The sequence below is a fragment of the Eptatretus burgeri genome, chromosome 11 (assembly GCF_056783735.1).
Source record: "Eptatretus burgeri isolate ZD-2024b chromosome 11, Ebu_testis_v1, whole genome shotgun sequence".
NCBI classification, from domain to species: domain Eukaryota; kingdom Metazoa; phylum Chordata; class Myxini; order Myxiniformes; family Myxinidae; genus Eptatretus; species Eptatretus burgeri.
In genome coordinates, this window is record NC_140971.1 from 10,253,879 (window position 1) to 10,280,537 (window position 26,659).

The following is a 26,659-nucleotide window of genomic DNA, read 5'->3' on the forward strand; positions in this document are numbered from 1 at the left end:
TATAAGGTTGTTAATTTTGACAAATATACCATACCGAAATGGTAGTTCTGTCGTGTCTTTTGGTAAGTTATATGCCTTCTTTCATTGCCTCACTGTTTCAGGTCGTGAAAAAGGCCCATTCCATCTTCTGAGGTTAAAGGCATAGTAAAAGTACTGTTGCCGCGAGAACGACATCCTAATAAAATATTGCGGCGCTGACAACTAGAGTGAAATAACTTGCCCCAATCTCAGTGCCCATGTTTGTATGAAGTTAAGTCCGGTGTTGTCTACATTCATGTAATCAGCTTCTTTACGAGCCTGAGACTATTTTTTTTTTTTTTAAAACAATGCTTTAGCATGTTAATTATTTGATTTGCACCAGCATAGACACAGCACACGTGAGACTGAATATGGTCAAAAGATGGTCCTGCTGAAACCTGGAGGCTTTTGACTTTAGCTGACAACAATTGAAAGTTATTTACTTATAACTGTTGAGAAATGTAGGAATTCATTTCTTATATTAAAAAGCTGTTGTGCAAACATGTGATCGGGATGACGTGATCTACGCCACAGCATTGGGCTGTCTGTTTTTTTTCGTCTAAGCTTGGAACCTGGAACTTTTTTGCTTGACAAATCGGGGTAAAATACCCATTATGGAACACGTAGCCTCACGATTTATGAACAATAATTATAATTAGTCTTGCTCCAAAGGGGTTTTTCTCTGTAATCACTTGTCCCATCGATGTAAAACTTTAAACACAGGAGGGACTTCACCTGAAAAATATTTTATTTATAACTCTGACATCACAGGTCACATGGTATTGCAGCCATATTGGATTAAAGGGGAAAAAATTGGACATCTCCGAAATGGAACGACAGGGGCTTAAACTCAAGACCCTAGCATTTTAAGCCCACCACCTTAACCGTTAAGCCAACATCAGGCTTACAACAATGACCAAGGGTGGATACTGTATTGTTGTGCACAAAGACAGGTGTTTTGCACAGACAATTCAGACTCGTGTATTAAGATTAAGATTTAATATTTTCTGTCCAATTTATTTTTGTAAGTGAAATGTATTCTTTGGAATAATTGTGCAGACAGTTGATGCACATCTTTCACTTTATTTGGAAAACCAATTAATACAGTATAAATGTTCAAAGCATTCAACTTACTACTGCTTGCTGAAGAATATCCAGAATCCACATCGTTTTGCGTTTCCTGTAACCATTATTCTGTATTTATTACTTGCAAAATCGAAGATTTTTCAAGTATATTGGTCAGTCAATTTTGTTTTTTCTGTCTGTCTGTCTGTCTGTCTGTCTGTCTGTCTGTCTGTCTGTCTGTCTGTCTGTCTGTCTGTCTGTCTGTCTGTCTGTCTGTCTGTCTGTCTGTGTGTGTTTGTCGCCTACAGGTCACAATTTTAAATCAATCATCACGAAACTTTACCAAGTTGTAGGGGTAGTCTCAACTGAGAAGCCTATTGATTTTGAGGTCAAAGGTCAAAGGTCTTTTTGAGGTCAAATTTATGAAATCATTTGTCATCCGATTGACTTGAAATTTGAACAAGATTAGCATATTGTGTCACTGAATTGGGAAACCAACTATTTTTAGGTCAAAAGGTCAAAGGTCAACTCAAGGTCAAACTTCTAAAATTATCAATTTCAATCTGAAAAACAATCAATTTTCATCCGATTGACCTGAACTTTGATTAAGATTGTCAATTTTCATCTTAATGAAATGGACAATTTGATGTATCCATGACAACCTTTGGAGAGGGGAGTGGATTTTGCAAGTATCGTGCTCTGTATGACATCTTTTTCTTGTTTTAATCATTGTGTTGGTTTCATAATTTTGATTTAATCAATCACATTTTGACAACGTTTGATTATCAGGAATTTGCTGATATGCATAATTTTCATCATTTTACTAAGAAATATTACTTGGCAACACCACTTTAAACTGAAGTTTTTAAAAAGTTTAATTCAAAAAAAGAAACCCTCGATCATTATTCCATCTTTTATAAAAACCATTCACGGATTGATAATCTTATATATTATTTCCGAGTTTGTGGTTCCGTGTCGCGCTATCTTCGACTTTGTTCTGCGCTCGAGTAACGTGATATTCGGCTTACATTATCTCAAAGACCATATGAGGTGCATGGTACAAAAAAAAAGTAAATAAAATAAAATAAATAAAATTATATATTATTTCCGAGTTTGTGGTTTTGTGTCGCGCTATCTTCGACTTTGTTCTGCGCTCGAGTAACGTGATATTCTCAAAGAATCTCAAAGAATCAATTACATTATCTCAAAGACCATATGAGGTGCATGGTACAAAAAAAAGTAAATAAAATGGTTCTGAAACGGTGAAATCATATTCCACTTACTGCATTAAAGTAAAATTACTACTGATACTCTGCATCAGTTCCTTTCTCAAACACACCCACCCCAACATGTCGCGCAGAGCGTGGGTTATGCCAGTTCACAAATAAATCCAACAGTGGATCCAAAATGTAAAATTCTCATCACCGGCAGTTTATCCTCATTTGTTAAGATGTGAGATCCACTACAAAACGATGTCAAACTAGGTTCCACAATAATAATCCAAAACAATTTATTTGCCTTCTGTTATAAACCCCCATCTGCCTACTCTTTTCATTGGTCTCCATCTTCCTTTTATCAGTGCTTCTTTTTATGCTCGTACTTCAATATAAACCCCAGCGATCCTTTTGATTACTTTCACTTTTTTCTCTATGCTCTCGCTTTGAGAACACTCTCAAAGATTTGGGTCCATTTTTAAGTGGTGTAGCCACTTCAATATTTGTTCAGTCCATCCATCAAAAAATTGTTTTAAGCGGTGCAGACGCTGAATCGACACAAGGGGTAGCTCTCGCTGCCTAGCATCACGAGAAGAAAATGCCAAGCTGCACCGCTTCCTTTGGGCACGGGTGCAATTTTTCAATAACCAACGACAATGTCTTTAGCCCAAATCCCCTTCTCAAATACCATTTTAGATTGTTAATGGAAAGTGAATCAAGTGTCAAAACTGCATGATGGATCCGCACAGCAAGGTTTTATCTGTTGAAAGGGATAAAGGTCTTTTTTGGGCAAACCACATTTCAAAGTTGGCCTCCAAAGCTCGTCGTCAACTGGGCATCCTCCGTCGTACAAAGTGTTTCCTTGGCACACCTGATCTATCCACCTAAAAGTCCTTCATCCACAGCTTGATTGAGTACTGCTCCCCCCCCACCCCCTGTTGGTGTTTCCTCCCTCTCTCTCTACTGTTCCTTTTGTTCTGTTGGGTCCTGATCCGTTCAGTGTTCGAGCTCTTTCACAAGCTTTAATTTTGTGTACAAAAAAAGACAAGCTAGTGAAACATTTACTTAAATAAATGCAGAAAAATAGCATTGTTGTTTTAAATAGGAACCCGGAGTCTCGCTAGAAAATAAAAATCGGAGAGGTTAAAAACAAAATCATCGAGCTGGAGGAAAGTATTGGAAGATTGAGTTTTATTGACAATGATTTATCATGTAACTGCAGGTTTGGCAAGTGGAGGAGTGATTTACGAATGAAGTAGGAATAAAGAGTCCAGAAAAGAAGCAAAAGTGTACAAGTACATTTACATGATTTCCACATACAATCATAGAGAAAGTGGACACATCAACATAGTATTGTATGTGGGATTTGAACCTGGAATCACAACTATGAGTTTGGATGGGAAAGCGAAACAGGTGAACACAATTCTAAAGATTCCACATTAATTGATAGATTTAAAATAAATTGAAGATTTTGAGAAATTAGAAAGGGGTGTTGGTAGGGTCAGGGCATAGCTTCTTGTTATGGGTAGCAAGGTCAAGAATATTTCAGGAGCAAGGATAATCTTCCAAAGAGGGTGCATGGTCTGCAATCAAAATTTCAACACTTTCACATTGACAATTATTAAACAACAACAACAAAATAGTCAGTTTGTCCATACAATGAGATGATGTTGTCTCTCCCGTCAGTGTGGTTCGTCATGTATGTCAGGTGATAAGTGTGTACTACTATATTGTTAATGTGGAATAACATGTAGAGTTGATGGGCAGAATGGCGTTTTCAGCGATCTATATCATCCATGCATTTTGATATAAACCAAATAAAATGCAAAATAAAAGCACAACTTGTCAAATAATCTACAATACTAATGTACTCCACCTTCAGAGGTATAGTAAAGTTCACTTCCTTTGTCTCCTTCAGGCCTAATGGGATTAATGGGATGCTGAGTCCATCGCCACTGAGAAAAGAGAAAACACATGCAGAGATGGCACACCTCGATTTTTGTACTGGCATAAAACAGTCCCATGAATGGTTTGATTGATCCATTAGCAATCACACTAAATGTTCAATAAAGTGGAGAATCTGCAGGAGGAAAGGAGAAAGTGTCTCAGATACAAATTCACCCCTACCCCCCCCCTTCCCCCAATTACCTGATGAGTACCAATCATTTTCCCCTTCTGACAACTATTTAAGAACCATCCTTACAACTTATTTGAAGTCAATCAATCAATCAAAGTTTCTGTTATTAATGACATTTCTTTCCTTGGCCAATCTGAACTCATGAAAACTTATAAGGGATTAATTTGAAGCTTGATGGAGTACTGCTCTCCCCTTTGTGCTGGCACTTCTGCCTCACATCTTGCCCTTCTTGATGCCATGGAAAGGAATGCCCTCAAAATCATTAGGATCTCCTGCAACGAAGCTGAGTGTCTAGGCCTGTTATTTTCACATCGCAGACAGGTTGGTAGCATCGCTGTATTCTAACACCTCATTTTTAGTCTTGCACCCTATGCCCTCTCTTGGCTCTGTCCCTCCCAGGTTTCTGCAATGTGCACATGGTCTGGCAGTATACCTCCTCTAATTAAACTCCCCAAATCCAGACTCACTGCTCAACTCCACTCATTTGTTACTCTTTTCTCTCACCTGTGGAACCAACTTCCTCAAGTCTGTTCAGTCCCATTCTTCCCTCCAGGGTGTCAAGACAGTGGTTCACCACAACCTCAGGTCATCCCCTATCCATACTCATGATGTATTCTAGTTTCTTCCTTTTCTGTTTCCTCCCCACTTTCCCTTTCCTCTTCCACTTCCTGGTGCATTTTATTCAACTGTGTGCAGCTTGTTCACCACCACACGTCCTTCTCTCCTTCCCCTCGATCTCACTCTCACTCTGCTGTTGGCGTTTCCCCCTTTCCATTCTGCTCTTGCTCTTCCATGAGCTTCGATCATGTATACAAAAAAAAAATCAGTCCTTATACTTTACATACACCATATTTAAATAACCTGGAATTCCCGTTCCCTTTGGGAACCCAGCACATATGCAAGGTTTGGTGGATATAGACCTAACCGTCCAGACAAAATCGGAAGTCGGCTGCCCACCCTCATGGGGGGGGGAGGCGGCAGGTTGTCCCCATGACCTGACCCTGAGTTCCCCCAGCACGTATGCAAAATTTGGTGGATAGTGGCACAGCCATGGTTTTTTTAAATGATTTTTCAGACGTATGCACACGTGTGCACGCACGCACGCACGCACGCACAATCATCAGCCAGAGATGTACTCCATGATGTTCAGTAGGGAAATAGAGAAAGATCTATGCAGACAAGTCTCCACTCATTTTATTTTCTATCCCAAAGAATCCTCCTCGAACTCATCCCTCTTACTTGCATGTTCCCATTTCTTCCCTCTATTCTCCTGCTCATTCAATCGCTCGTTTGTCGTGTCGGTCTGTTGTCCCACTGCCCCACTGTCCCTTTGTTGTTCTTCTCCCATTCATCACATCATTTCTCCATGAACCTATATTTTGTATCCAAAAAGGGTATTCCAACCAAATGCAGCAACATCACCCACATGTAATGGGCTGCTCAAGGCTGTATAGAGTGTCTAAGTACATCACTTTGACAAAGGCACAAGGTATCAGATAATGATGACATGACCTGGCAAGAGAGGTCAAAGTCATTACAATGGAGACCATGAATGTTGGCATCTCAGGTGGACAAGGCTGAAGTCAAATGAGATGGGGCAATGTTGGGGGAAAGGTTTTTGAAAAGGTAACAAGCAGGCGGACAGAACTATTGGGATGACCCTAATATATCATAGCAACTAATAAATAAGCATTTCTGACTAGTGCACACAATTGTTGATGCAACTTAATTTTTTTTTTTTAACCTTTTCAGTGTCTCCTTATGGGCTTCCAGCCATCATGATAATATATATTTAATCAGACACGAGATCTCGTCAGAGGCAACACTTTCTCTGACTGCCTCATCATGAGTCGTGAATCCCTTTACTTACCATCTATATGCTTACTCAAGTTGTCATTTCAGAAACACATCACATACACATGCATTGCACATACTATTTCATTTTTGATCTAGTTTTTTGGCAAGGCTACCATTACACAAGCTTGGTATTTTATGAACATTACAACAGAATAATATATACATCCACACTGATTGCTGAAAGAATATCTGGCTTAAACATCCACTTCTAAGGTCTGAATACTTCAAAATGCAGTGCCTGTTGATGAGGTCACACCAGACTCGCAATTATATTTTATATTAAACTTTATTGAGGATAAAGTCTATGACCAGATCGCTCAAGATACAATCTCTTCAAACCACTTGGACCCTTCTACTGATCAACTACCTTTCTACCGCGTTTACTCCACACTCATTTCTATCTAGTCTCAAACATACCTGTCATTTTGGTATATCTCCATCGAACTGTTGAGCTCAGACAGTTCTTCCTTGAGCAGCTGAAGGTTCGAGTTCACATATGTGAGCTCCAAGCTCACAGTCTCTTTCACCTTGTGATTGCTGCTTGCTCTGCTCACAGGCACATAAATCAAGACCTCCCTTTTTGGATAGAAATGTGTGCACTTGTGAATGCGTACATGCTACCCAACGGGGAAACGGTTTTAAATTCAAAACTAAACCGTCAGTCCTTAACAGTCACCTTAACAGAGGGGTAAGGGTGGGGAAGCACAAGGAGGGGGGAGAGGTCAGAAAGAGGGGGAGGGAGAGGAATAGGGGTGGGAGACAGCAAGAGGGGTGGAATAGCGTTGAGAGAGGGAGAGGAGAGAGAGAGAGAAGAGGAGGGTGAGGGAGATGCGTGGGAGAGGGGGAGGGGGTGCGAGAAGGAGAGGGGTGATGGCACACACATTGATGAATCACCATGCCTGTGAAACATCGGGGTAACAGTTTATAGCTGGGTCAGGATTCAAATCCAGGCTAGACTGCTTAGACTTAGAGCATGCATGCATACCTCTTGGCTATCTTTCCATGATGTGGTGATTCATTGCTTTGTAACAACTGAAGCATTTTTTTTTACTCAGTGTAATCATCTAATTTATTTTGCCTTTCTAACTCCGGTATCGAACCGTGGTAAGCTTGAAAAGAGTGTGCCAAGTGGCTTAATCGAGCACTCTGACACTATGGTTGAGGAAGCTTTCACAAATGAAACGTTAAATTTATTATATGTATTTATTGATGCCGAAGTGACGGGTCGTATAATGAAAGAAGATCATACAAAAAGGAGAAGCATGGTGTGAAATAAAATTGCACATTTTCAGTGAGCCAGCTAATGTCCGACACGCCGCATGACAAAGCGGAACCAAATGCGGGCGAGTGGCAGCTGAACTTTGTTCAAGTCGATCGATACACAGTATTCAGTAACAGTGCGAACTTTGTAGAGCGCTCGCCAAGTAGCTTAAACACTCAAGGAAGCACTCCAACAAAAAAGTCAATAAGGAACGGCTGGCTTGGCAAGTGATTAGCGATCGCCAATCCGTCATATTAAACACCTCCAGGAGACGCCAAAATGACAACCATGTCCAAATTGGACAAATGAACACTTTTGTTGCAGTCGGAACTGCTGCTAAGTTCAATTCTGGAGCTTAAATTTTGTAATTCGGCTTGGTTTAAGAGACTCTCGAGGCTTTGTGGAAATGAAATAAAGCCATGAACTTTGGTGACTCCGGGCATTTATAAGCATTGCAATGGATCCAGCAATTCGTAATTATGATGATCAGGCTTTCCATAATATGAGTGAAGAAAGTGAGAGGAAAAAATAAATAAATAAATAAATAAATAAATAAATAAATAATAATAAAAAAAAACTTTATCAAGAAATCGTTGCGGCCTGTTCCAAGTCAAGGCATTGTTGAGCAGCCCCAAAAAAACGGCGAATTGAGACTCCATCGAGGGGGAGGAAGTGAGGTGTCCGAGGATCGCCTGATAAAGGAAATAATTAAATAAGGCTGTTAATTATCTTAAAAAAGGGGTGTTTTAATTAACCCAAACACCCAATTCTCACTCCTTGCCTGCAAGCTTTCTGCATCTTGAGTTGTAGCTACTTCCAGGTTTCCTTTTAAATTGCTTTCTTACTTCCTCTATGCTACCAACTACTCGTACGTACATAATGTAACCACAGATCTATCACCAATGAAAGTCGATTGCTTGTAATGCAATTGCACCATACTATTCCTAATTACACCCAGATCTTTTCATTCTCATATGCTGTATTGTACACATATGTATCTATGTACATTCCAAGAAAAAAAATGCCAAATAACAAAAAAAATACTAAAAATTCCTTTGGGTCAAACAAGCTGTTTGTAAATTGGTTACATGACAACATAAAGTGTGCACATCCCAGGGGCAATGTTTCTTTGAGCCTACTAGTGGGGTGGCTAACCCCAACAACATGCACTTTGGGTTAAAAGCTTGAAAGTTGGCATATATATATATATATATATATATATATATATATATATATATATATATATATATATATATATATATATATATATATATATATATATATATATATATATATACATACATATCCACATACATAGTGACCAATACTGAATATTTTCAGTGATGGATCCAAATCAGCAGTGCTCCCTGGTGGTTGTGGGAGGAACTAATGTACAATTCTGTTGTGGTGTGAGAGATTGTTCATATTATTTTTCTTGCAAACAGATATTGGGGACTGTAGAAACGTCAGCATTTCTGTCTGATATCATCTTGATTAAACTAGTTCAAACATTTATTATTTAATTTTCAAGTTTCCTTTTACAGATCGTTATCTTGAAATTTATCCCGAACAGGTTACACAAGTTGGACCCGTTGGCCTATTTCGCCATCATTGGGCTCCCATTCATTATTCAAATGAAGTATACAACGATGCAACGATGGCATCCTTGTCGTATGTCGGAAAAGGAACTCACTCTGGATTTCTCTGACTTGACTCTCATGTTGAAGATATTGTTTCAGTGTTTATCCTGTAACACGGAGTAATGGAGGTACTTAATGTCAACATCAAAAAGTATGTGTTCTGTCTTTTCTTTCTGGACAAATAATGGACAGTATATTGACTGATCCCATGTTGAGGAAGCTCCTTAATAATAAAAATTAATGATGATTTGCTTCTGTATTTACAGGTTTATTGCATGCATGAAATCACCAAACCCTATAAATTAGAGTGGTGATGGAACAGGAGAGGCAGTGGTGCCGAACACTGTACACTATAGAGTATCGATAATTATCATCGTAGCGGCTCACCTGGAAATATGTTAAAATAATACAAACTTGTAAACACGGCAGAGCCAAGTTCTCCGCACATAGTTGACGTGCTGTAGATTGGAAGCTAACTATGCATCCTTTATCAGACCGTAACTGATGAATCTTGCAATGCCCTGCCAACTCGAAAGGACGACGTTGGGGCTGGATACAAATACATTGCAGAAAATCATGAACTTAAAGCAATGCCTGTAGATGTAGACGTCGAGCAACTAGACACACCTCAAAAACATTCCAGGATTACAGCTACACTATTGAAGACATACATCATGCTACAGTTGGATCACGTGGAGAGACTTGACGCAGTATGGAATGTGTACATTCCTGACAGCCTCAAGGCAGCAACCAGAAAATGGGGGGGAGGGGAATGGGGAAAAGGCGAAAGTTTTGAGGAGTGTTGCCCCGACATCAAGTGTCCCAAGTAACTGGCAAAGCTTCTTGCGTAGCAATGAGAACAAAACTGAGCCATTCCAACTGTTGGCTGAACAAGAGCCTCAACTGCAATAGAAGGCAAGAAGCGACACAGCACCTTTGGGCGTGATGCAACATCAATTTTCTCTGGGAAAGACAAAAAAAAAGAGAAGAAGTCAGCCTGGGGACACTTGGCATGCATTTCCATCGGTCACAGATGCATCTCCGACACGTGTTCCTGACGAAAGCATGTCGCTAGTCGAACGGTTGGTGGTTCTTTGGAATGACAGAACCAGTGGAATGTGCAAGGTTAACGAGGCAAGTCGACGACGTGTTCTCCAGAAAAATCACGAGTCCTTGAGATTATCCCACCTACACAGGCACCTCTCGAACAGCACGTAGTGCATGCAGACCACCGAGGAGGACGTGCATGGGGTCAGGAAATGCAAAGAGATGCAAAATTACCCAATCCTACAAGATTGGAGTTGGGAAAGCAAAGACAGGTCTCCATGGAAACCAAAGTGGACAACTCCTGGACAAGCTCAAGAAATGTGCTCCGAGCCGATACACTGCAAAGCAGCATCCAGGGGTCTGTCTGTACAGGTGATATAAGGCCAGTCTGAGTGCACTGCTCTTCATTACTGTGAAGGAAACTCATTAGGATTGAGTAGGCATGCGTTAAGAAACAGTTTGTGGTCTAATAGATGGTACTGACATTGTATAGTTCATCATGTGACCATGTGAAGAAAAGAAAACAAAATTTTCACTTGTAATAGGCATGCGTGCATCATGTACGGGCTAATGTGCTGAATACCTAAGCTTATTCAAACGAGACTGAGAGTGGGGAAATGTTAGCATGTGGATGATGAAACCGTTTATATGTACATATTACTGTCACAAGTTTTCAGAAAGTGTCTGACAGATCTTAAAATGAAAGTGGAAGGATTATTGTAGTCGTGAAGACATGTTTACATCGTACATTTCTCCACGACAATCACATAATGTGAAAACCTGTTTTTGTTTTTTTTAAGGAAAAATATGCACAATCTCCCACACCAAGGTGGAATTATACATTCGTTCCTCCCACGGTCACCAGGGCATGCTACCAATTTGGAACCACATCTGAAAATGCTCAGAATTGGTCAAAGTATATATATATATATATATATATATATATATATATATATATATATATATATATATATATATATATATATATATATATATATATATATATATATATATATATATATATGTGTGTGTGTGCCAAATTTTCATGCTTTCAAGCCAAAGTATACGATTGAGCGAAAGTATTGGGTTAGCCGCCCCACTAAAGTGAGGCAGTCACATGGAAATCACCAGGGTGTTGATTATCATTATTTTAAGGATGAAGAACGATGCATGGTGAGGAATGACTAAAATGTAAACAGTCCCTTCACTTAATGACGAGACCCGTGCATACACATCACTATCCCGAAGCTGATACACGTATAAAATCACCAATCCGTACCAAACCTACCTGCCAATATCCATGTACCTCTTTCATCTCCAATGGATGTGGGAACCTTATTCCAGTTCAAATCTATCAAGTGCTTTTGCAACTCTTACTTTTCCAGGAAGAGCATTCCATGCATTAACTACTGCCTGTCTTTATCCACTTAAACTGAAAATATACGTTGACCTTAATTGATTGGCCGAGGTTGTGTGTCGATGGTGTTAGCCCAAAGGCCTACAAGCTTACAAGACGTACCACAATTTTTTTTTTTTAAATCCATCCCAAGATGGCAGAAGGGGCAGCTAGCTTTATTTATTTATTTTATACCAAGGGCAACATCTTCCATGATGCATTGCCCACTGCCAGTGCCGGACCACAACAGTAGTATTACTTGGATTTGTTTCGGCCAGAGATCAAATGCAAGACCATGCGGCGTTTGGTGAGCAGCAGCTGTATTGGGAATCAGTGCAAAATCTGTGATAAATTAATTAAGTAACGAGCAATATTTTATTGGTTCATTCCAAACTGACAAGTAAAAACAATGAAAATGCTTTTTGCAGTCATCAGACTATAGTTATGCCTGGTGTTGGCTTAATGGTTAGGGTGGGGGGCTTCGGATCCTATACTAGGATCCTGAGTTCAAATCCTGCTCAACTGTTGAATTAATACCAGGTGGGGTGGACTCTGCCTGACATCCTTCTGAGGTCGGTAAAATGAGTGACAGCTTGCTGGTATCCTATGTTGGAGTGGCGACCAGTCCGGGATTGTACCCAATAGCCAAGGAGACTGCTGAGGCAGCATCAACGCTCTGCACAGAGTAAGGTCCCAATGCATGGATGGATGGATATGACAGTTTGAGAAGTGTGTGTGTCTTCTATGCACTCCTAAACCTCAGGAGAGAAAGAGTTGAAAATTGCTGGTTGTACTTGGGAGGGGTGGGGGGGGTGCATGGGAAGGTTTTAGACGGTTTAAAAAAAAAAGTCATTCACAGTATTCAAGGTGTTCATGGTATATGTCTATTGGAAGGTTAGTACAATGGAGTATAGTACAGTGGCAGGATGTAGAAAACATTTATTGTTTATGGATGGTGAACATACAGTGGTAAGTATGACGGTGTATATTTTAAGTATTGCATGTTTACATTTCCAGTCAAAGCTCAACCCAAGACACAATGGTTATAACAATCCCAAGCTTAATGATGATCAGGACATTCGGAACACGTTTCAGTGAATGTGCACATTTACCCTGTGATCACTATCCATATTGGCTGGAAAATCCGGATACAACGATCGCATCGTACCGGCAAGTTGAACACACAAACACAAGGCCCTATGTTCGAAAATTGGTGAAATACGGATGAGATTGCCTACAATTATGAAAAACACACATCGATGAATCGCCCGACCTGCAAAACACCAGGATGATAATGTATAGCCGGGTTGGGATGCAAACCCAGACTGGACAGCTCAGAGGCTAGTCGACTTTACTTTAAAACTTCCACTTTGCCTCTTAGCATTGCCTCGCAACCCATTACAATGTAAACAATAATGTTATTTTATATAACTTTTGAATTTCAAACATATAAAACTTATAGTTATGTCTGCACTGAGGATGCATCCCAGTATCTGCAAACATACCCTACTAGTAATTATATACACTTTATGACCGCACCTTACATTCCACCTCAATTTATTTATTTATATACCTTTTACCATTCCACTACATTATTCAGTCTTGATATATATATATATATATATATATATATATATATATATATATATATATATATATATATATATATATATATATATATATATATATTGTTGTGGTTACCAGATTCGCAAACCACCATTCAGGTCCCTTAGGTGAGGTATCTCGGTAAGTACATGTGTAGTTAGGCCCAAACCCGTTGTCTAGTGGGAATACATGTCATTTATGCGTGCTGCAACTCTTCAGGATAGCCGTTTTTCTTTTGCTATCTTTATTTTGGACCAACCGCCATGATTACCACCACAATCACAACCTCAACCACCAACCACAACGCCGCTTCACCACAACCGCCACGACCTTCCCGTCACACCTCGCAACCGTCGCATCGCCACCGTTCTTGCCCCGCTGTGGGTACCGGTGTTGGACTCGTGCAGGGCGCGCGCCGAACAGCGTGTACAAAATCACGGATTTTGTGCTTCAAAAACGGATCAAAAACGACACACGCCCACTTTTTGCCGTCCAATCGGTGAGCGAGGGGCGATTTGGCCCCGCCTCCAGGGCGATCGATATATGCAAATTTATGGATCAAAAAGCCTTCACGCCCACTTTTTCTCGGGCCAATGGGGAGCGAGGTGAAAGGTCAAAGGGAGGGGGTCAAAGGCGAAGCTACGGGGGGATAAAAGGACCGTGTTCGTCAGTAAGAGAGTCGAGAGGCGGAGAGTAGAGGAGTCGGAGAGGCGGAGAGGCGGAGAGGCGGAGAGGCGGAGAGGCGGAGAGGCGGAGAGTAGGAGAGGCGGAGAGTAGGAGAGTCGGAAACAGAGAGTCAAGACTTCGCGGGCGGTGGAGCTGCTCGTCGTGTGCGTTGGAGTCGGAACGGAGGGGACGGAGCTGTGGAAAGGCGGCGACACCAGACGAGGGGGTGCTCGCGTCGTGCAGGAAGCTGCACCCGAGGGAAGGAGAGGAGAGGCGGAGAGTAGGAGAGTCGGAAACAGAGAGTCAAGACTTCGCGGGCGGTGGAAGGAGCTGGTCGTCGTGTGCGTTGGAGTCGGAACGGAGGGGACGGAGCTGTGGAGAGGCGGCGAGGGCGGACGAGGGGGTGCTCGCGTCGTGCAGGGAGCTGCACCCCTGGGAGGCCGACAGCGCGACCTGGCCGAGGTGGAGACGCTCGTCGCGGGATAGTAAAAATCCTCTATACCCCGAGCATCAGCAACCCCCTCCTGTTTCCCCCCGCGCTGAGATAGTGCGACCAAGGGGGCCCCTTTCCCACCCCCTACCAGACACTGTCCGCGAGGCCCGCGGAGTTGAGGCGCCATCGCCGCTCCGCGTCTCATCACCAGACGGGTAGGCGCGACCCGGTCTCGGCCTCAGGCCCGCCTCATCCTTGAGGGTATTCTTTTCCTTGGTTTTGGGTATGTGTTGTCGGCGCCGTCTGTGAAGTAGAATTGTATAAGTGTTGCCGTGTGCTCGGTAGTCGGTATTAGCTCTGCATTGTGTTTTCGCTTTTACATTTGCTTTTTGTGTAAATTACATTGTGTCTTTTCTGTGTGCATTTGGTGGAATTGAATATGTGTGCTTCCCGTGTGCCGCGAATAAATGTGCTTTGTGTTGAACTGTTTCCCGCTTCGCTTCGTCTTTTCCTCCATTGAATCCCCATCTTGCTTCACGTAAAGGGTTGGTAGGGGGCTGAATACGCCCGATAATTAATCGAACCGTCGAGGTCGACGATAACACCGCTCGGTTATTCTGATAGTACGGAATGGGTCGCTTAAGTGGCCCGTGTCCGAAGTCGACCTGCGGTGAGGTGCGATCGCCCGGTCTACCCTCCGCGTGGGTACTTAGGTAGGTCGAATTTGGCGAGCAACCCTATCCCACGCGGGGGCTGATTGGCTCGATCGCGGTGAGACCGAAAGGTCCACCCGTGACTGGTTCCCGGCGTTAGTCCGAGAGGGTCACGACTGGATTGTCCGTCCGGTGGGTGACGTGCCGCGATTCGAGTTACGTGGCCGTCAGCACGCCGGCGGGCGCGAATACCGTAACACTGGTGTCAGGTCGTGCGATACAAATTCATCGCCCTCCTCGCGGCACTGGTATCGGAGAACAGGAAAACGGGCTCTCCTGTCTCCGGCTAAATTCACGGGAATCGGTCCAGGGGTGAGAGAAGCGACCCCCGATTCCCTCCAAATTACGAGCGATTCAAATTAACCCTTCACGAGAAGCAAGATGGCGTCTCAAGGCGAGCGGGAGCCGGGGGTATTAGAAATGTATATGTGTAGTAATGTAGGATCCATGGCCCAGGATGGAATGCCCATGCAGGAACATGAACTCGCCCAACTGAACCCAGAGCCCGAAATGGGTGCGGCAGCGGCCGCGGTGTATGACACCTCCCCCCCCTCCTCTCCACCAAAACCCTTCCCCAAACCTTGCCGAAACGGCTCAGCTGAGTGCATTCGACATGGCCCAGCTATGCGCCATGCTGGCGGCAATGAACGAAAAGATGAATGCGAAAATGATCGAAAAAATGGAAACAAATACAAATGAAGTGAAAACGACGGTGGATGCGAATACACAGCAAATGAGGGAGGAAATGAAAAAGCTACGGGGTGAGACGCAGAACATGGGCCGATGCCTGCAGGCGGGCATGAAGGCCGTGACCAGGGAGCTGGGAATGGCGACTCCACGTGTAGGAACAAACGAGCTGGAAGGGGGGGCAGCGGCTGACAGGCCCGCGGTGGAGGCGGGTAAGAAAATAATTCGGGAGACAAGAGACGAGGTGAAAGTAATTGGGAGGGAGAGAAAAGAACAATTAATACGGAAAGCAAGGATGAGGTACGCGGAGATCGTGAAAGAGCAAGGAGTGAAAAACAGGGAAGGACTGGAGCGACTTAAAGAGAAAGCAAGGTTGACCTACATAAAGATAAGGGAAAGACGCCAGAAAGAAGCAGAGACCAATAAACACGATGAAGACGGGGTAAGTGACGCGCACACACACACGGAGGTAGTGGAGGACAATGGGGGTGAGCTCGCGGAGCGTGTGGGGACCCAGTGGGAGCACCTGGATGGCCTCCTCCAGGAACGAGGGGAGGGAGTATGCCCCCTTGAGGCGAGTCACGACCAGGTGAGTTCGGTCGTGCTTTGCGAGGTTGAGAGGAGGAGTGCTGTGAACGGGTGCACGGAAAGCTTGGGGGGTATAGAGGCCCCGGAGACCCTTGTGGGGACACGAATCCCCAGTGTGGTTGTCCCTGTGTGTGTGGTGCAAGGTGTGAGTGCGTCCCCGTGTGTGGAAGCGACACCGTGTGTGAGTGGTGTGGTGGCGATGGTGCCAGAGTAAGGCCTTCCCAGCACGCCGTGCGTGGGTGAGGCACCGTGTGTGAGTGAGGCCGTGTGTGTGAGTGAAACGGCCAGTGTGGATGAGGAACCGCGGTTGAGTGCCCCCGCGGGTATGAGTGAGGCACGGTGTGTGGATGAGGCACCGCGGTTGAGTGCCCCCGCGTGTATGAGTGAGGCACGGTGTGTGGATGAGGCACCGCGGGTGAGTTCCCCCGCGTGTGTGAGTGAGGCACGGAGTGTGGATGAGGAACCGCGGTTGAGTGCCCCCGCGTGTGTGGATGAGGCACGGAGTGCGAGTGAGGGACCGCGGGTGAGTGCCCCCGCACGCGTGAGTGAACGGCCGTGTGCAAGGTCGCTGTGTGCAAGGGAGACCGTGTGTGTGAGAGAGCGGTATGTGAGGGAGATGTCGGTTGGCATGCGGGAGCACGCAGCCGCGTCTCCCGGTGTGAATGTGATGGAGTGGACTGTGTGCGTCGTAACACGCAGGTATGCGTGTGTGGAATGGAGACGGAGACGGCGACAGAGGAGAGAAAGCCGAGTAGCGGCTGTGGTTGCTTCGGGGACCGTGCCGGGTTCACCCAGCAGTGAGCACGCGGTTCGTGCTGTGCAACGCACGAGACCACCACGTGCTCGCTTGCGAGAGTGAAGTCCCGGTCCGGAAACGCACGCGGTGGATTTGCCGATCCCGCGGACGGACAAAGTTTAGGCAGGTAAATGGATTTGGACCGGACGGGTTCTCCACGCGATCGTGTGTGTTAAGCTCCAACGGGCAAAGCACATGTGTTCGCGTGGGGAACCCCTCGAGACGTGGGGCTTGTGTTTTTTTTTATGCGCACGGTGACGCCATGGCTGCACGTGGGGTTGGAATCCGGCAGGAGGGATATCTCTGCCGGATGGTACCGTCCAAGGAGGGACGAGGAACACGTGCAGCTGCATGACGTCACAGGCAGGTGTAAAGTGCGCGAGTTGCCGCGCTGGTGATGCGCATGTAAAGAAAAAAAAAATAAAAAAAAAGCAAGCCTCACTTTCGGGTGCACAGGATTCCTGGGCAAAGGGTGGAAGACCCCCTTGACCCTGGGCACAGGATGGAAACTAGTTAGGGGGAAGGGTTAGCTTAGTTAGACCGACTTCATGGGGCAGGGGTAAGTGCTCATGGAGTCCGTGGAATGGATTAGTTAGAGGGATTGTAGCCAGATTTAGGTTGGGAAATTGGTTAATGGGATTATTTGGAGACAGTGACAGACTTGAGGATGTATAGAGGGGACGTAGTTTAGCTACGTAGTGTTAAAAGGAACGTGCTATTAGTGTAAGGGACGACGTGGGAGCACGAGTTAGTTAGGGGAGGTAGTTATGAGGATGGCAGAGTTCGGTGGTGTGTGTGTTGAAGAGTTGGTGAGTTGTGAGGTGAGTACATGATGAGTGAGTGAGGCCAGCAGGTCTGTGTGAGTGGAGCGAATGGGGACTGCATGGTGCGATGAGTGATTGGGGGGAGGAGTGACTCCCGCCCAAGGGACCCCGGGGTCAGTGTAGAGTGAGTTAGCTGGGTTAGTCAAATTGAAAAATGGAGGTCGTTTTGCTGTTGGTGGGAATGTAGGCTCGAGACCCATTTGGAGGGGTGCAGGAGCCCTGTTGACGGGCTTGGGAGCGTGGCTGCGAAAGGTGAGTATCGCTGAGTGGGTACCCCGGGCACCAGGCTAGTCGGCCGTGGTAGGCCAAGGGCCCATGGGGGGCCGGGATAGCGTAGTGGGCACTGGTGCGCCTGCTTGGTGCGGGGGCCCGGGGCGCCATTAGCCGCGTGGGCAGTGTTGTGGGCACGGGTGACCCTCGGAAAGGGGCCCGGGAGGCCGGCCTGCCACGTGTGCGTTTCAGGGGAGGTGCCATGGGGGGCACTCCCCGGTGTTAGGGAGCTGGTAGGCTCGGAGGCAGTGTAGTGCCCGGGGGTGCCATAGCGGGAGATTCGGCAGAGGGTCGTGCCTGCCAAAGGGAGCCACGTGTCCCAGCCAGGAGACCGTGTGAGGGCACGGAGCGAAAATTGGGGGGCGAGGCCCGAAATTGTGAGGACACCAACACAGGCGACGGGAATCTGGGTTGTTAGAACCAATAGTTTAAGCGAGAGGCGCTTGTTGAAAGCCCCGGGGTAGTTTAACAGTTAAATGGTTAGGGTAGATTAGGAGATGTACCCCTCCGCACCATCCATCCCCTCGCTGTCGTTGTGGGCCGCTGGACCCACTTGGTGTTAAGATCGCCGAACTCTGGGGAGGCCATTCTGAGGCTTGAATTGGGCCTCGGTACAGGACGTTAGCTCTCCCTTATTCCCCTCCGGGAAGGGAACGTAGGGGTTGGGAGTAGGCTAGGTGACAGGATAGGTTAGCCGAACAAAGACGATAAAGGGGGTTAGGGGACGATTTATAGTGGGGGAGTAAGAATAAAAACAACAAAAAAAATAAGTTGGGGCTAAATTGGGGTTTGACAAATTAAGGGAGTGGGTATGTACAGTGACAGGCAAAGGCGATAGGTGGGAGGGAGACAGGTAGGTAGGTCCGAGCCCGCCTTCCAAGTGGCCAGCACCACCGCACTCCCTCCACCAACCTCCACGGAACGGCAAAGGCTGGCCAACTTCGTCTGCAGCTGCTGTGCTGCAAGGCCTGTGCCGGCCAGTTCATCTGCTGGCTGTTTTTCTTCAAGGCCCATGCCGGCCAGTTCATCTGCCGGCTGTGTTTGCCTGCAGCGGCCTTCTTCTGCGGGCTGTGTTTGCCTGCTCACCTTTGCCATGCCATGCCCACTGCCCAGGTTCACCAGCCCCGTTCAATTTTTGCTTTGCCCCCCCTGTTCATTTCCATGTGCGCCAGGATCAAGGCAACAGTTTGCAAGCTGCGAGAACTGCCCTGTTGGCAGCTACAACACGGGCCTGCAGTGGCGGCCCGTGCACCGTGTTCGCGTCCATCCATTCATCCATCCATTCGTTGTGTTCATTGCGTGTGCCACTTGAGCTGGCATGGAAACTGCGTTTGTGCAGCCCATGCACCGTTGTGGTTCACTGCGTTCAGTTCAAAAGGGAAGGCCTTGGACTGCGTGTGAGCAGCCAGCCACGTTCCCTGTCACCTGCATTGTTTTGAGCCAGAGACTGCATGCGGGCAGCCTGGCTCCCTGCTAACTGCTTTTCTTTTGCAGAGTTCAATGATCCTGGGCCATGGTTTAGTGTAAAATTTGTAAGTTAAGGTTAAGATGTACTGTAAATATGAGTGCGCCCCCAGCATGTATGTCTTAGCGCCGGCAATTTTATTTAAGTCGTCCGTGTGAGTGAGTTTGTTTAGGTAGTTACGCAGCCCTCAGGTTATTTATTTTGGGGACACGAATACCATGAATGTCGCACTCAGGGATCCGTAGGTAAAATGTACTAGGGGAAAACTACACATGATGGCACACGAAAATTTGAGGACTCGGGACGAGTCTGTAAAAAGGGGAAGGGGTAGTGTTGTGGTTACCAGATTCGCAAACCACCATTCAGGTCCCTTAGGTGAGGTATCTCGGTAAGTACATGTGTAGTTAGGCCCAAACCCGTTGTCTAGTGGGAATACATGTCATTTATGCATGCTGCGACTCTTCAGGATAGCCGTTTTTCTTTTGCTATCTTTATTTTGGACCAACCCCCATGATTACCACCACAATCACAACCTCAACCACCAACCACAACGCCGCTTCACCACAACCGCCACGACCTTCCCGTCACACCTCGCAACCGTCGCATCGCCACCGTTCTTGCCCCGCTGTGGGTACCGGTGTTGGACTCGTGCAGGGCGCGCGCCGAACAGCGTGTACAAAATCACGGATTTTATGCTTCAAAAACGGATCAAAAACGACACACGCCCACTTTTTGCCGTCCAATCGGTGAGCGAGGGGCGATTTGGCCCCGCCTCCAGGGCGATCGATATATGCAAATTTATGGATCAAAAAGCCTTCACGCCCACTTTTTCTCGGGCCAATGGGGAGCGAGGTGAAAGGTCAAAGGGAGGGGGTCAAAGGCGAAGCTACGGGGGGATAAAAGGACCGTGTTCGTCAGTCAGAGAGTCGAGAGGCGGAGAGTAGAGGAGTCGGAGAGTCCAGAGGCAGAGAGGCGGAGAGGCGGAGAGGCGGAGAGTAGGAGAGTAGGAGAGTAGGAGAGTCGGAAACAGAGTCAAGACTTCGCGGGCGGTGGAGCTGCTCGTCGTGTGCGTTGGAGTCGGAACGGAGGGGACGGAGCTGTGGAAAGGCGGCGACACCAGACGAGGGGGTGCTCGCGTCGTGCAGGAAGCTGCACCCGAGGGAAGGAGAGGAGAGGCGGAGAGTAGGAGAGTCGGAAACAGAGAGTCAAGACTTCGCGGGCGGTGGAAGGAGCTGGTCGTCTTGTGCGTTGGAGTCGGAACGGAGGGGACGGAGCTGTGGAGAGGCGGCGAGGGCGGACGAGGGGGTGCTCGCGTCGTGCAGGGAGCTGCACCCCTGGGAGGCCGACAGCGCGACCTGGCCGAGGTGGAGACGCTCGTCGCGGGATAGTAAAAATCCTCTATACCCCGAGCATCAGCAACCCCCTCCTGTTTCCCCCCGCGCTGAGATAGTGCGACCAAGGGGGCCCCTTTCCCACCCCCTACCAGACACTGTCCGCGAGGCCCGCGGAGTTGAGGCGCCATCGCCGCTCCGCGTCTCATCACCAGACGGGTAGGCGCGACCCGGTCTCGGCCTCAGGCCCGCCTCATCCTTGAGGGTATTCTTTTCCTTGGTTTTGGGTATGTGTTGTCGGCGCCGTCTGTGAAGTAGAATTGTATAAGTGTTGCCGTGTGCTCGGTAGTCGGTATTAGCTCTGCATTGTGTTTTCGCTTTTACATTTGCTTTTTGTGTAAATTACATTGTGTCTTTTCTGTGTGCATTTGGTGGAATTGTATATGTGTGCTCCCGTGTGCCGCGAATAAATGTGCTTTGTGTTGAACTGTTTCCCGCTTCGCTTCGTCTTTTCCTCCATTGAATCCCCATCTTGCTTCACGTAAAGGGTTGGTAGGGGGCTGAATACGCCCGATAATTAATCGAACTGTCGAGGTCGACGATAACACCGCTCGGTTATTCTGATAGTACGGAACGGGTCGCTTAAGTGGCCCGTGTCCGAAGTCGACCTGCGGCGAGGTGCGATCGCCCGGTCTACCCTCCGCGTGGGTACTTAGGTAGGTCGAATTTGGCGAGCAACCCTATCCCACGCGGGGGCTGATTGGCTCGATCGCGGTGAGACCGAAAGGTCCACCCGTGACTGGTTCCCGGCGTTAGTCCGAGAGGGTCACGACTGGATTGTCCGTCCGGTGGGCGACGTGCCGCGATTCGAGTTACGTGGCCGTCAGCACGCCGGCGGGCGCGAATACCGCAACAATATATATATATATATATATATATATATATATATATATATATATATATATATATATATATATATATATATATATATATATATATATATATATATATATATATATATATTGTTGTGGTTACCAAATTCGCAAACCACCATTCAGGTCCCTTAGGTGAGGTATCTCGGTAAGTATATGTGTAGTTAGGCCCAAACCCGTTGTCTAGTGGGAATACATGTCATTTATGCGTGCTGCGACTCTTCAGGATAGCCGTTTTTCTTTGACTATCTTTATTTTGGACCAACCGCCATTGTTACCACCACCAACACAACATCAACCACCCACCGCGGCGCCGCTTCACGTCACACCTCGCAACCGTCGCATCGCCACCGTTCTTGCGCCGCTTGTGGGTACCGGTGTTGGACTCGTGCAGGGCGCGCGCCGAACAGCGTGTACAAAACCACGGATTTTCCACTTCAAAAACGGATCAAAAACGACACACGCCCACTTTTGTTCCGTCCAATCGGTGAGCGAGGGGCGATTTGGCCCCGCCTCCAGGGCGTTGGAGGGCGGTCGCTATATGCAAATTTATGGATCAAAAAGCATTCACGCCCACTTTTTCTCGGGCCAATGGGGAGCGAGGTGAAAGGTCGAAGGGAGGGGGTCAAAGATGAGAGAGCGAAGCCACGGGGCTTATATAAGCGACCGTGTTCGTCAGTCAAGGGGACAAGAGTTAAGACTTCGCGGGCGGTGGAGTTGGGAAGAAGAAGCAAGAAGGAGTTGGTCGTCGTCGTGTGCGTTGGAGTCGGAGCGGAGGGGACGGAGCTGTGGAGAGGCGGCGAGGGCAGACGAGGGGGTGCTCGCGTCGTGCAGGGAGCTGCACACCAGGGAGGCCGACGGCACGACCTGGCCGAGGTGGAGACGCTCGTCGCGGGACTCGAGGCAGAGTCGAAATCCTCTATACCCCGAGCATCAGCAACCCCCTCCTGTTTCCCCCCGCGCTGAGATAGTGCGACCAAGGGGGCCCCTTTCCCACCCCCTACCAGACACTGCCGCGAGGCCCGCGGAGTTGAGGAACCATCGCCGCTCCGCGTCTCATCACCAGACGGGTAGGCCCGACCCGGTCTCGGCCTCAGGCCCGCCTCATCTTTGAGGGTGTTCTTTTCCTTGGTTTTGGGTATGTGTTGTCAGCGCCGTCTGTGAAGTAAAATTGTATAAGTGTTGCCGTGTGCTCGCGTAATCGGTATTAGATCTGCATTGTCGCATTTGCTTTTTGTGTAAATTGCATTGTGTTTCTCTTCTTTTCTATGTGCTTTTGGTGGAATTGAATATGTGTGCTTTCCGTTCATCGCGAATAAATGTGCTTTGTGTTGAACTGTTTCCCGCTTCGCTTCGTCATTTCCTTCATTGAATCCTCATCTTGCTTCACGTAAAGGGTTGGTAGTGGGCTGAATACGCCCGATAATTAATCGAACCGTCGAGGCCGACGATAACACCGCTCAGTTATCCCGATAGTACGGAACGGGTCGCTTAAGTTGCCCGTGTCCGAAGTCGACCTGCGGCGAGGTGCGATCGCCCGGTCTACCCTCCGTGTGGGTACTTAGGTAGGTCGAATTTGGCGAGCAACCCTATCCCACGCGGGGGCTGATTGGCTCGATCGCGGTGAGACCGAAAGGTCCACCCGTGACTGGTTCCCGGCGTTAGTCCGAGAGGGTCACGACTGGATTGTCCGTCCGGTGGGCGACGTGCCGCGATTCGAGTTACGTGGCCGTCAGCACGCCGGCGGGCGCGAAGCCGTAACACTGGTGTCAGGTCGTGCGATACAAATCCATCGCCCTCCTCGCGGCACTGGTATCGGAGAACAGGAAAACGGGCTCTCCTGTCTCCAATTAAATTCACGGGAATCGGTCCAGGGGTGAGAGAAGCGACCCCCGATTCCCTCCAAATTACGAGCGAGCGAAATTAACCCTTTAAGAGAAGCAAGATGGTGTCTCAAGGCGAGCGGGAGCCGGGGGTATTAGAAATGGATGTAGAATGTGTAGAATCCATGGTCCAGGATGGAATCCCCGAGCAGGAAATGTTGATTGTGCAGGAACACGGACTCGCCCAACTGAACCCAGAGCCCGAAATGGGTGCGGCAGCGGCCGCGGTGTATGACACCTCCCCCCCCCCTCTCCACCAAAACCCTTCCCCAACCCTTGCCGAAACGGCTCAGCTGAGTGCATCCGACATGGCCCAGCTATGCGCCATGCTGGCGGCAATGACAGCAAGGATGGATGCAAATACAAACGAAATGAAAGGCATGAACGAAAAGATGGATGCGAATACACAACAAATGAACGAAAAGATGGATGCAAACGCAAATGAATTTATAAACGAAATGAAAAGCATGGGCAAGCAAATGAAAAAAGAAATGAAAGAACTACGGGGTGAGACGCAGAACATGGGCCGATGCCTGCAGGCGGGCATGAAGGCCGTGACCAGGGAGCTGGGAATGGCGACTCCACGTGTGGGAGCAAACGAGCTGGAAGGGGGTGCAACGGCTGACAGGCCCGCGGTGGAGGCGGGTAAAAAAATAATTCGGGGGGCGTGTTGGGCGAGGGTCGTGACAGAGGAATCGACGGTGACCAAGAGGGAAAAATTAAATGGGGAGACCAAAACGTGCGAGACGAGACACGAGGTGACGACAACAGAAACTTATAAATGTATAGAGACGCGAGAGATAGAGGGTGAATTGGACAAGGTTAGTGACGCACACACACACACGGAGGTAGTGGAGGATAATGGGGGTGAGCTGGCGGACCGTGCAGGGACCCGGTGCGAGCAGCTGGATGGCCTCCTCCAGGAACGAGGGGAGGGAGTATGCCCCCTTGAGGCGAGTCACGACCAGGTGAGTTCGGTCGTGCTTTGCGAAGTTGAGAGGAGGAGTGCTGTGGACGGGTGCACGGAAAGCTTGGGGGGTATAGAGGCCCCGGAGACCCTTGTGGGGACACAAATCCCCAGTGTGGTTGTCCCTGTGTGTGTGGTGCAAGGCGTGAGTGCGTCCCCGTGTGTGGAAGCGACCCCGTGTGTGAGTGGTGTGGTGGCGATGGTGCCGGAGTACGTGCTTCCCAGCACGGCCAGTGTGGATGAGGCACCGCGGGTGAGTGCCCCCGCGTGTGTGGATGAGGCACCGCGGTTGAGTGCCCCCGCGTGTGTGAGCGAGGGATGGTGTGTGGATGAGGCACCGCGGGTGAGTGCCCCCGCGTGTGTGGATGAGGCACGGAGTGTGAGTGAGGCACCGCGGGTGAGTGCCCGCGCACGCGTGAGTGAACGGCCGTGTGCAAGGGAGACCGTGTGTGTGAGAGCGGTATGAGAGGGAGATGTCGGTTGGCATGCGGGAGCATGCAGCCGCGTCTCCCGGTGTGAATGTGATGGAGTGGAGTGTGAGCGTCGTAACACGCAGGTGTGCGTGGGTCGAATGGCGACGACGAAGGCGACAGAGGAAAGAAAGCCGAGTAGCGGCTGTAGTTGTTTCAGGGACCGTGCCGGGTTCACCCAGCAGTGAGCACGAGGTTCGTGCTGTGCAACGCACGAGACCACCACGTGCTCGCTTGCGAGAGTGAAGTCCCGGTCCGGAAACGCACGCGGTGGATTTGCCGATCCCGCGGACGGACAAAGTTTAGGCAGGATAACGGATTTGGACCGGACGGGTTCTCCACGCGATCGTGTGTGTTAAGCTCCAACGGGCAAAGCACATGTGTTCGCGTGGGGAACCCCTCGAGACGTGGGGCTTGTGTTTTTTATGCGCACGGTGACGCCATGGCTGCACGTGGGGTTGGAATCCGGCAGGAGGGGTATCTCTGCCGGATGGTACCGTCCAAGGAGGGACGAGGAACACGTGCAGCTGCATGACGTCACGGGCAGGTGCAAAGTGCGCGAGTTGCCGCGCTGGTGATGCGCATGGAAAAAAAAAAAAAAACAAGCCTCACTTTCGGGTGCACAGGATTCCTGGGCAAGGGGTGGAAGCCCCCTTCCCCTGGGCACAGGATGGAAACTAGTTAGGGGGAAGGGTTAGCTTAGTTAGACCGACTTCATGGGGCAGGGGTAAGTCCTCATGGAGTCCGTGGAATGGATTAGTTAGAGGGATTGTAGCCAGATTTAGGATGGGAAAATGGGAAATGATTTTTGATTTATTTGGAGACAGTGACAGACTTGTGAGTGTGTAGAGGGGACGTAGCTTAGCTACGTAGTGTTAAAAGGAACGTGCTATAGTGTAAGGGACGACGTGGGAGCACGAGTTAGTTTAGGGGATGTTAGGGTGACAACACAAAGACGAGGCCGACGATAACACCGCTCGGTTATCCCGATAGTACGGAACGGGTCGCTTAAGTGACCCGTGTCCGAAGTCGACCTGCGGCGAGGTGCGATCGCCCGGTCTACCCTCCGTGTGGGTACTTAGGTAGGTCGAATTTGGCGAGCAACCCTATCCCACGCGGGGGCTGATTGGCTCGATCGCGGTGAGACCGAAAGGTCCACCCGTGACTGGTTCCCGGCGTTAGTCCGAGAGGGTCACGACTGGATTGTCCGTCCGGTGGGCGACGTGCCGCGATTCGAGTTACGTGGCCGTCAGCACGCCGGCGGGCGCGAATCTGTAACAATATATATATATATATATTATATATATATATATATATATATATATATATATATATATATATATATATATATATATATATAACACTGGTCTGCGTCAATTCAGAGGTCAAGGTTT

The 26,659-nt window shown here is 47.9% G+C and overlaps 1 protein-coding gene and 1 long non-coding RNA gene across 2 annotated transcripts in view; one reads left to right on the forward strand and one right to left on the reverse strand.

Moving 5' to 3' along the window:
• The window catches only part of LOC147016486 (uncharacterized), a 21,055-nt gene extending 11,647 nt beyond the window's left edge, over positions 1 to 9,408 (forward strand). The window contains exon 3 of the long non-coding RNA XR_015049066.1: positions 9,126 to 9,408. This is a non-coding gene — a long non-coding RNA (uncharacterized LOC147016486). The remainder of the gene's footprint in view (positions 1 to 9,125) is intronic.
• Positions 1 to 26,659, reverse strand: part of LOC147016484 (rhophilin-2-like) — a 137,602-nt gene that overhangs the window by 55,870 nt on the left and 55,073 nt on the right. The window contains exons 3-4 of the mRNA XM_085845180.1: positions 6,709 to 6,837; positions 4,174 to 4,252 (exon numbers count right to left, since the gene is read on the reverse strand). Coding sequence (XP_085701306.1) covers positions 4,174 to 4,252; positions 6,709 to 6,837 — 208 coding nt within the window. The remainder of the gene's footprint in view (positions 1 to 4,173; positions 4,253 to 6,708; positions 6,838 to 26,659) is intronic.